This window comes from Tachysurus vachellii, chromosome 24 (assembly GCF_030014155.1).
Source record: "Tachysurus vachellii isolate PV-2020 chromosome 24, HZAU_Pvac_v1, whole genome shotgun sequence".
NCBI classification, from domain to species: Eukaryota; Metazoa; Chordata; class Actinopteri; order Siluriformes; family Bagridae; genus Tachysurus; species Tachysurus vachellii.
In genome coordinates this window covers 14,625,694-14,637,283 of record NC_083483.1, presented here as the reverse complement: position 1 = coordinate 14,637,283, position 11,590 = coordinate 14,625,694, and the positions used below count along the sequence as shown (strand labels likewise).

At 35.7% G+C, this 11,590-nt stretch overlaps 1 protein-coding gene across 3 annotated transcripts; it reads left to right on the top strand.

Annotated features, from left to right (window-relative positions):
• The first annotated feature begins 1,874 nt into the window (after positions 1-1,874).
• Positions 1,875-6,256, top strand: ndufaf5 (NADH:ubiquinone oxidoreductase complex assembly factor 5). 3 transcript variants are annotated; one of them, XM_060860416.1, is made up of 11 exons: positions 1,879-2,297; positions 3,190-3,230; positions 3,379-3,442; positions 3,528-3,575; positions 4,417-4,520; positions 4,625-4,664; positions 4,943-5,140; positions 5,243-5,303; positions 5,390-5,473; positions 5,730-5,812; positions 5,965-6,256. In XM_060860416.1, exons 1-11 carry the CDS (start codon positions 2,043-2,045, stop codon positions 6,073-6,075), a joined length of 1,089 nt encoding a protein of 362 aa, XP_060716399.1. In that variant the 5' UTR covers positions 1,879-2,042; the 3' UTR covers positions 6,076-6,256. The 3 variants fall into 3 exon arrangements, with proteins under 3 accessions (XP_060716400.1, XP_060716399.1, XP_060716401.1); XM_060860418.1 differs by having other exon boundaries at positions 2,215-2,297; positions 3,323-3,442; XM_060860417.1 differs by lacking the exon at positions 5,965-6,256 and having other exon boundaries at positions 1,875-2,297; positions 5,638-5,755.
• The last annotated feature ends 5,334 nt before the right edge of the window (positions 6,257-11,590 follow it).

Here is an 11,590-nt window from a genome sequence, read left to right as displayed (position 1 = left end):
ATGAATTAAATACAATTACAATTATAATTGCCATGAATGCTACTGCAAGATCGCAGAGGATCGGACGCTGTACCTAGACAGCTGGAAGATGATTTCAACCGACTAAGAAGATTTATGTGATAATAAGCTTTATTTATCATAAGTTTAAGAGAGCTCTGATAGCTTTTATTTACATTTATATGTATCCTTTTTTCTATAATTGAAATATATATTTTAAATGTTGAATGTGGCTAGAAGAAAATAGAAAATGCTATAATCACAGGAGGTTGTAAGTCTGGCTGATGTAAATCTCTGTTGTGCTAAGATATGACACATTGCATAGGCACTGCAGGGGCACATGCATTGCATGAACAAAAGAGATTTAAGTAAGTCAACCACAAAATGATGTAACCCTAATAGACACTGGGGCCCATCAATCTTTTTCAAGAGCCTGTGCACTGTCCTGTACAGGGCCAGGCAAATGCAAGGGAAGTGCACGGCAGATGGAAGGGAAGTGCAGGGTAGTGTTAATTTCGTCAGAGGAGACGAGACGAAATATGTTTGTCAACAACCTTTTTTTTCATGACTAAGACGAGACGATGACAAGACTGCACCACTGTCCAAAAACGCTAAGACTAAATTAACATGCATTATGTCGACGAAAAAAGACGAGACGAAAATGTTTTGTATAAAATAAAAACTAAGATAAAATCTCTCTTCATTTTCGTCTACAATTGTCTCTGCTTTTTCATCAGCTGTTACGCCTTTAAAATATTCACAACGAGTTTGCGGTTTTAAAAACCTTTGTAACTTAAGTTGTCAGCCGGAGTCTATTGGGCCCCAGCTTTTGAATTGTGTTGGTTAAAATAAAATACTCTTCAGAACAGGTTCATCACTTGTGAATGTGTCTCCTAAATCAGAAATTGAAAACCAGACACGTTTAACATTCGCATTCAACAAAAATCATTCAACAAGTGTATTGTGTCAGGTCATTATGACATTTAACCAATGTTTGAGATGTGAAACACTTTTTTTACTGAAATGTTTATCAGTAATAATCTCAGTAATAATGTGTTATTTTTAAAAAAAGACTAAAACTAGACTAAAATTAAAAGACTTTTAGTCGACTAAAACTTGACTAAGATACCTTGAGTTTTCTTTTGACTAAAACTAGACTAAAAAGACGAGACTTTTAGTCGATTAAAACTTGACTAACAAAAAAGATATGTGAATGACTAAATAAGACTAAAACTAAGACTAAATTAAAAATAGGTGACGAAATTAACACTAGTGCAGGGCAGATGGAAGGGAAGTGCAGGGCAAATGCAAGGGAAGTGCACAGCAGATGGAAGGGAAGTACAGGGCAGATGCTCCACAAATGCCCAGACCTAAAAAGAGTATATAAAGCTTGCTGTATTGAATAACGGGTGTGCATTCTACTATAGGCAAGCTTATGTTTAGTTACTGTACTACATTTGCATTGCTTAAGTATTGTGCAAAAGAGAACAAACGCAGGCTAACACTTTGAGAAAGGGAAGGCATCATAATGGTGAAAATGTTTGCACATTTTTTTTTTGCCTGTTCTTGGGATTTTTGGATCTAAGCATAATCATCAGTGAGACAACTAACTAGCTGCGTGAATAGGCTCAGTCGTTCCTGTGGCTTACTTCATTTCCTGTTCCGTATTTTACACGCGACGCCACTTTGCGGTTCAATCCCAAATAACCCTTTACTCCCTTCGTTAGGGACTTTATAGGGACACTATTACATAATAATGCGAAATATTCTGTATTTCTAAAACATGCTACCGCCCAAAACGTCATTACGTCACTATATTGTAATAATAATAATAATAATAATAATTACCTGGCGTACTGTTATATTTTGACGCAGTGAGGTAGTATAGATCGACTTTAGGGCACTTAAAGTTTACTACGTAGTTTTTTGAAACACAGCCGGCGTCCATGCAATAAAAAGGTCAACAACGCCGGTGACTAGAGGCGACACTGTGCGGGATCAGAAAATGTCCTGATTTTCTGTTTTATTTTATAGATTTTTCAGTCATGAATAAGCTGATGAACGGTGTTTGTCTTGGTCACGGCGTGTTATTCAGAGTAACAGCCGGGTTTATTGTTCCTCACAGAAACATCACTCACCTTAACCTTACCTCAGGAAACAAAGTTTATTCCCATGTGAGAAACGTGTCCGGGGGACCTGCGGGTGCCATGAACGTGTTTGACAGAAATATGAAGAGAAAGCAAAAGAAATGGGCAGCGATTTTACCGGATAGTGATAAATATGACTACCTGCGAGACGAGGTCAGCTTTATTTACCTCATTTACAGCTTTATTTACCTCATTTACAACCCTATTTACCTAATTTACAGCTTTATTTACCTCATTTACAAATTTATTTACCTCATTTACAACCTTATTTACCTCATTTATAACCTTATTTACATCTTTTACAGCTTTATTTACCTCATTTACAGCCTTATTTACAGCTTTATTTACCTCATTTACAGCTTATTTACCTAATTTACAGCTTTATTTACCTAATTTACAGCTTTATTCATATCATTTACAGCTTTATTTACATCATTTACAGCTTTATTTACCTCATTTACAGCTTTATTTACCTCATTTACAGCTTTTTGTACCTCATTTATGGCTTTTTCTTCATTTACAGCATTACTTACCTCATTTGCAGCTTTATTAACCTCATGTGTATTATTTACTTTATTTAAGCAATGATTTACATATTTTACAGCTTTTTAACTTATTTACAGCATTATTTATGCCATTTACAGCTTAATTTGCCTCATTTACATCATTATCTACCTCATTTACAGTTTTATTTACCTCATGTCACAGAATTTGCCTCATTTGCACTATTCATTTTTGTATGAAAGTATAGCTGTATTGTCATTTTATTTTACCTCAGATTTACTTCAGATTGTGTCAGAGGATTTTCATATATTCTGTGATCCAGCTATAAACAGTTGATCTTTCACCAGTGTTATTTTCTTTCTTTCTGTTGGTGAATGACAACAAAACATCTTGTCATGTTACTGAGAAACCAGAAAGTGTCAAGTCCTCTGTCCTGAAGCTGTCTTTAATCTTATTATATGCTTTTGTTTGCATTTATTTGTATATTTTGTTTGTAGTCGTGTCACTGATGCCCATGTTTTGTTTGGTTTTTATCTTGCAGGTTGGTAGCAGGGTAGCAGACAGAATTTATGACATTGCCAGGTAACTCTTCTTTATTTCTTGTGATTTGATTTGTATTTGTATTGTTCATATGTTTATTATGAAAGATACTGTAAGAACATATTGATTTGCAGTTTCACCATACACTGTAAGATTTGACCCACTTGGCTGATTTGTGGTGGTTCTGCAGGAGTTTCCCTTTGGCGCTAGATTTGGGGTGCGGAAAAAGCCACATCGCCGAACATCTCAGCAAGGTACTGCTCCTGACCTAAACACTGATCCTCTCAGTGTTGGTGTAATCAGATTTTAATAAATTTTTTGTATCTTTCTCCATTACAGGACATTGTAGAGCGCCTTTTCCTTACAGACATCTCAGATGATTCATTAGTAAGTAACACTGTTAGGCAACTAAGTGAGGTGAGGTTTCTTTTTTACCAAAAAAGTATTTTCTTTATAAACATCCCAGTCTTTCCAGCAAACTCGATAATCCAAAACAATTTTGGAGTGTACTGGATAATCTGGAGTAAATTTGTCCTGTCTAATGGATAATCCAAGGTAGTTTTCTTCAGGATTCTGGATAATATTGTGTAAATTTGTCCATCAGGAAGGAAAATCCAGATAAAATTTGCCCACCGCACTAAATAATTTGGAATAAAGTTCTTAAAAAATCTATAATAAATGACCATCATATTAGATATTCTGGAGTACATTTGTCAAGCAAACTGGATAATATACGGTAATTCTGATCCGAATAATGTCGAATGTATTAGCCATATTAGTCAAAATTACTGAGAAATCAAGAATAAATCTAGTCAAGAATGCTCTATGTAAAATAAATTTGTTGAGTTTACTGAATAATGGATAATCCAGAATAAATTTGATCAAGATTATCAGATTGCGTGAGTGAATGAGAGTGTGTGTGTGCCCTGCGATGGGTTGGCACTCCGTCCAGTGTGTATCATGCCTTGATGCCCGATGACGCCTGAGATGGGTTGGCTCCCCGTGACCCGAGGTAGTTTGGATAAGCGGTAGAAAATTAATGAATGAATGAAGATTATCAGATAAATTAAGAGGAACTTTGTCAGGTGTCTAGAATAAATTTTGTCAAAATTACTGGAGAATCCAAAATTAGTTTGTCTAGTATGATCGTTAAAGTAGAAGAAATTTGTCCAGGATAGTGGATGCTTGAAATGACGTGTGTGTGTTAAAACCTAATTGTTTATATTAGAGGCAGAAGAGGCAGAGTGAGATGCCTACACACTGTGTGCTGGCCGATGAAGAGTTCCTGCCATTTCAAGAGAACACGTTTGATCTGGTGGTCAGCAGCCTGAGGTAACTGTCCGTTACTGTGACAAATTCTATCTCTGATTTATCGAAAAAAGTCAGAGGCAGTTCTTAACATTTTGTGAACACTGTGATTTGTATTTTATCCTCAGTTTGCACTGGATCAATGATCTTCCAGGAGCTTTGCATCAGGTACTGCATGTTACTCCACTACCATTTTATTTGGGGGGGGGACAGTCAAGAATGCTTATTAAAATATTAGGCCACACCTACATAGACAGTCAGGTGAGGTTTAGCTTGTTTTTAAAGAGGGTTTTTACACCACAGAACTCTCAGAAAAGTGTATTGTGTAAAAGTTTATTGCAATATCAGGATCCTATTATTACTTACTACCCCTTGGTAGAAGATTCTGTAGGTCTTCTGGAAGGGCAGAGCTAATCCTAAAATTCATGAACCATCCTCTCTTTCAGATCCATCAAGTGCTGAAACCAGACGGTGTGTTTGTAGGCGCGATGGTTGGAGGTGAAACGCTGTATGAGTTGCGCTGTTCCCTGCAGCTAGCTGAGCTGGAGAGGGAGGGAGGATTTTCACCCCACATTTCGCCCTACACAGCCGTCACCGACCTGGGCAACCTGCTGGGCCAAGCTGGCTTCAACCTGCTAACTGTGGTTAGTGTGCTAGCAAAGGGAGTGAGCATACATCCAGATCATTGGTCGAGTTCATTGCCTACATTTACGTTGTACACTTTGTTGTTCCCATGTCAAATGTAGGACGTGGATGAGATTCAGGTTCATTACCCAGGCATGTTTGAAATCTTATGTGATTTACAAGGTGAGTCTCGGCATAGTTTCCGTACAAAAGAAGCATTAATTGATTATAAACATTATAACAAGAGCTCGGTTTCTGTCGTATTTAAGGAATGGGAGAGAGTAATTGCGCATGGAACAGGAAGGCACTGTTGCACAGAGACACCATCCTGGCAGCGGCTGCTGTTTATAAAGGTGAGCTCGAAAACCTGGTAGATGTTTGCAGAAAATCACCCAAAAGGCCATGGGACATTTTCACAAAGATTATTGTTCAGAAAAGTTTTATCAATGGTTTAAAATGTTAAATTCTTGTATTAATAGTAGTAGTTTTTAATTATAGTCCAGAAAATATGGTGCAGGTGTTAACTCTACAGTGCCTCCAGAGATGATGTGGACTCAACCAGAATATCTTTTAAAAGCATGACCGAAGGAAATCTGTTCTACATCCTAGAGATGTACGGGAACGAAGATGGATCTGTGCCAGCCACGTTTGACATCCTGTTTATGATTGGCTGGAAGCCTCATGAGTCACAGGTGTGCTGCTTCTTGATTGGCTCTAATTGATTGATTCTTTCCAGAATTTAATTCAATTCAAAAATTGTACAAAAAAATACTAAATTATATCCATGTTGCAGTAAGGTTTTATACTAGCGTCAACAATTACCTTTTGTTTTTCCAAATTACAGGCAAAACCAGTGAAAAGAGGTTCGGCAACGAGATCCTTCGGAGATTTGTCAAAAATCAGCCGAACTCCGACAGCCAACAAAACAGACAAATCCAGCACTAGCGTTAGCTGACTCAAACCAGCTCATCAACATGAATATAGAAAGAGTGTTGCTTAATAATGATATGTACATAAAAACTATTGTACTGTATGTAAAATGGAGAATGAATGACCAGTCATATAGGATTTTTTTTTATTTAATGTTTTGAACAGATCAGAATTTCCTCAATGCTAAAATAAAATGTTTTGCTAAATATACATACAAATGTATAAATAACCAAAAGGCTTTCAGATCTCCGGTCACCGTTTGACGAAATATCATGCCCCGTAAGAGAAAAATAGTGCAGTTCTTTCTTTCTTTTTACAAACACCATGGCTTTTCCAATAGTCACTTCATAACTCAAATTCAAATGAAGAACCATCAGGAAAATGACGAATCTCAGGAAATAATCATTAAAGAAAAGTCAGGAGAGAAGAAAGAAACATGAATTAATTCTCTAAACTGTACAATGTCTTTCCCTTTCATATTGCGTTAGTAGAAGAAGCACCTATATACACACACCGCACAATAATCTGCATTCTTAAATCATCATATGCACATATGGCTTTCAGAGAAATGTATTTGTCTGTGCATGTGAAAGTTATTGTTTCATTTCAGTACAAAGACAAAAAAGTTGTTTGTTTTTTATGTTCATCATGCTATAGAACCAAATTCGTAACTATTCGCTATGACATATTCTGTTAAATATTTGGTGGTCACGCCAGTGTAACTTAGAACAGATTAGCAAATCTCAATAGGATAGAGGTCTCATTTTGGAAGATGTATGCTGAAGTGTTTTACTCCAAAAGAGTGTACACTAGTAGCCTTATACACTAATCGCAGTAATGTTGGTGGAGAACGGTTCCAGTTGTGGCCAGGAGGAGTGCTAGCAGGTGGTAGACTGTAGTTTATGGTGTACTTGCATAGGAATGTGCTAGGCTGGGATTAGCTGGATGCTGTCCACACAGGCATATTCACTACACCAATAACTACAGCAATAACCACTTGAAGAAATCTCAATAATTACAGTAATAACCTGTTCATAGCCATAAAATAGTAAATAAAAAAAGAACAGTGGATGTATGACATCTAGTGCAGTTTAGGCAAAACCTCAAACACCAACCGCCTCAAAGTAGATTTGCGTACAATTTTATTTTATCCTGACCTAATGTGATAAATTATTGGCACAGTGGAGAGATAGGGCTTGCAATATGAATGATGACACAACAACAATATAGGAGCCCATATGCTATATTTTTGCACTACAAGACTCACAATTAAGGTTTTTCACCCCTACATTTAAACATGCTCATGTTGTATTTTGAAATTGCACATCAGTGCATTGTAAGATGCCAAAGTAGACACACATTCAAATTCACATTCAAAGCCATATCACACATTTAGAATGTAACTCATTTAACTGAAACATAACAAAAAAATTTCACAATAAGGAAAATGACGGAAATTCTAGGAGGCCGTGCATTATTATTACTTTTTTGCTTGTTTGCTTGTTTTCTCGTTATCCTCAACATAAAAGTGGTTTTGTCGTGATAACGACTTAATTTTCTTATGATCTCTGCCCAAGATCATGTTCTAGAGGCAGTAAAAGCACAGTAAAGCACCATCATAGATAATCGCATGTACTTTTACTTTGAGCAGGTACTCGTGTGATTGACATCTTCCACAAAGGGTCAGACAATAAGAAGAGACTGTGATGTCGCATTTTTATCTTCGTAAACAACACAGTGACCACACAGTGACCTTACTGCGGTTAATCCAGCTTCTGTTTTTGAAAGCACAGTTAAACCAACTGTGTATACTGCTATTAAATACTTAGTGGTAATAGCACTGAAAGATCTATTATATGACTTGAAAGCAAACTTTTACATCACAGGACAATAAATGAATACAAAACTATAATTTTTTCATAAATGCACAACAAAACGAATACAATACAATTGAACGTATTCATGAGAATAAAGGCTTAACATTTTAATAAACCATTACATATTAAAAACAATATTACTTACTTTACCTACCAAACAAAACCGTCAATGTTATACAAGTTAGTGGCCAGTTTACCACGTGTTCTGCAAGCTAGTTTACTGAACTGTAAGCTAAGGTTACTAATCAGTTCTAATCTCTTTAGTAGCTAAAATTATGTTAATGAGCAAAAATCAGCAGACAGATAACATGTAATAGAATTTAGATGGATGATAGCATTAAAAGTCCAGAGTTGGTTCCTGAGAAATAAAGGTAGCATTTTGTATTTGAATGGGCTCTCTGCTGTTGATTATAACATTCTAATAACAACAGCAAGCTGCCCACAAATATTTCTTGAACGCATTGTTTTCTACAATATAGTACTGTTTTAATGGGAAATGGTATGTAACTGTTGGAATTTGGAATTTTTTTTATACAAAAAAAAGTGGTGACGTAATTCTGAGGTAAATTAATCTTGAAATGTTTCTTAACTTAGATTTACACAAGAAAGGCAACGTTTTGTGACAGAAATGCTGGATATTTTACTCAATATTAACTGAAGTGGTGTAGTACAGCGTAATGCGCGTCGCCTTTAAATCGCTCGCGCTCGTAAATTTACCGCCTTTTTCCTGTGAGAAGACGTCACTTCCTGCTGGTGACAAGTAATTCTGAGGTAAATTAATCTTGAAACGCTTCTTAACTTATATTTACACAAGGCAACGTTTTGACAGAAATGTTGGATATTTTACTCAATACAAACTTTAGACGCTGTCAATGAACAATTAACGTTAAGTGGTGTAGTAATGTGGCCCCGTTAAGGTACATTGAAGTAAAATAACATTTGGTTCACAGTATTATGTCTAAAGTGTAATTGTAGTTGATTAAACCATCTGATATGATTAGAAATATGAGGGAAATGGTTTGGCCCCATTATTGTAGGCAGGTTTAACTTATATAACTTCATGGTTAACTTAATCCTATTATTTATTTTCCATTATCCCAAATTTTTATCACCCAGTTAATTTGCTAGCAGACATGTAAGGCAAGGCACTTGATAATTTAATAAAAATTTTGTTTTGTTGAAATCTGTAAGAAAATGAACACTGGCGTACAGTATGTGTAGCCGCACGTTACATAACGTAAAAGGACTGCTGCATTATGTCTAAATGTTAACATTTATTAATTTTTCTATTACGCAGTAAATGGATTCATTTGATAATGAACTTGGACCAGTGACTTCAGGGTTATTGGCCACTGGTCTGACCAAAGCTGTACTTGTTAACATCTATAAAGACAAGACAGAAACATGCAAAAAGATTTTCCACATCAGTGATGCCTCACAGCATTTGGGAAACTGTTACTCAGAATTCTGTCATGCTGTTAAGTTAGAACGGTTTCTCAAATATAGCAAAGACTTCAATGATTACATTGACTGTGACATCACCACAACTGAGCAAGAATATGACAGATTTTAAGTTCATGTTACTACAGAAGTCATCCTAAAACTTCATGTCATAAATGTGCACCATCTTCAGAATGGTGCTCCATGTTTCAGTATATATCCATTCTTGAAACACTAAAATTTATCTTTGGTAATAAGAAATTTCAGACCCCGTATTTGCAGTCTCATTGAAGTACAGATGGTAATATGTGGGATTTTGTGATGGTTCTCTGACCCCAACCTCCTCAGTTGGGGTATGTAAAGAAAAGAATTCCACTGTGCTGTAATGTATATGTGGCGATAATAAAGGCTTCTATGCACCTTCTATTCATCTTTGCCTTCTTTTCAATTCTATTGACAGAGAAGACTATGGCTTCACAAACATTTATCTGCCTCTTTTAGATGACAAAAATAGAGCGTTATGGCATTGAAAATTAGATAAAATGAGAAACATATTGTATGGAACAGTCTGCCTTTTGCCTGCTGACAATCTTGCTTGTCGTGCACTGTGTGGATATGCAGAAAGTTATTCTGCAAATAAGTTCTGCCATAATTGCCTTATTGATAAACCGACCTCACAAAGAGTGTTCAATGAAAAATATCTTGAAAAAAGATACAGACACAATTATCATCCGCATGTTGTGTTGAAAGACTATTACAGGAATTAAAGAAGACTCATGTTTGAATACCCTTGAATACTTTCATGTAACAGAAAATATAGGAGTTAACATAATGCATGATGTGCTGGAAGGTGTTGCACCTGTGACCAGTTAAATATTTTTATTTATTTAGGTTTATCTGTCTTTATTTTGATGGGTGGATTTCAAATCCGAAGACGCGCCCATGGCTGCGGAGCTGCTCGTTGACATTGCGCACACCTGTGCCACGCATTTAGTGCGGCGTGTTAGTGGCTTTCTAAAAAGCACATTTGAGTGGAGCTCTTTATTCTCTCCTGTGCATGCGGTGTGGGCAGAAAAGGCCTTTTAATTTATATATTCCTGTTGCTTTCCCCTGGTGCGGCCAAAGAGCGTTAGCTGTTGTTTTGCTTATTGCTGTTTTCTGTTCGTTTTATGTATATTTCTCAGAGTTGTTTTATAAACTTGACTCATTACTGGTTTACAGTCGGGGCCGTGCGGACGTTGCGGCGTTGAACCGCTGATTTACAGTGTTTGTAAAGATTGTTCTGCCCCATTGAATTGTATGATATGTCAGTAATGCATTGTTGGACATTTATCCCAATAGTACAAGTTTATTGAATTAACCTGTTTTGTATTTGTTCTTTGTTAAGCAGCTTCGGTGCTTTTTAAATTAATCTGTCTTTACCGGTTACGTTTAGATTTATTTGTATTCTTTATTCTTCTTTTTTTTTTTTTTTTTTGTTTCCTTTGTTTCTATAAGTGTATGTCCCCGTATAAATATCCACTTACGACTATCTGATGACGAACTGATTTATAAGGCTTAACAGAGGGAGACTATTTGTCTTATTTTGGTGTTTTTTTTTTTTTTTTTTTTTTTTTTTTTTTTTTGGTCTATCAAGGTGTTAAACATTTTATGCACTGATTTGTTGTGTGGTCTGTCCCTTCTGTAAAAGTGGATCTAGTCTAGTTTATCAATTGTGGGTAATTAACCGGTAAACTGTACATGATGTTTTTAAAGTATTTTTAAGAGCAAATGATATATATATATATATATATATATATATATAAATTTTTTTTTTTGTCAAATTTGTATTTTTTGTATCCATTTTTGGTTTAATTTTTCTTTTCTCTTTTTTTTTTTTTTGTTGAACTTATTTTCCTAGGTCAACCCAGGTGGTGTGGTCGGGTTTTTTTTTTTTTTTAAATTCTTAATACTTTTTGAAAGTTAAACTTTTACCTCAACACTACATTTTTTTGAAGAAAGACTGTTGTGCCTGGAACAGTTGAATGAAAGAATAACCAGCTATTACGGGCATTCAAACATAAAAAGCAAACCTAGTGTTATCCTTAACTTGAAATCTGAAACCGCACTCAAACAAACAGCCGCTCAGATGTGGTTTTTAATTCAAAACTTGCCTTTCCTTCTACAATTGGACATTGTTAACCCTGAAAACCTGCACTGGCAATTGTTCGTTTTTTTTTTTTT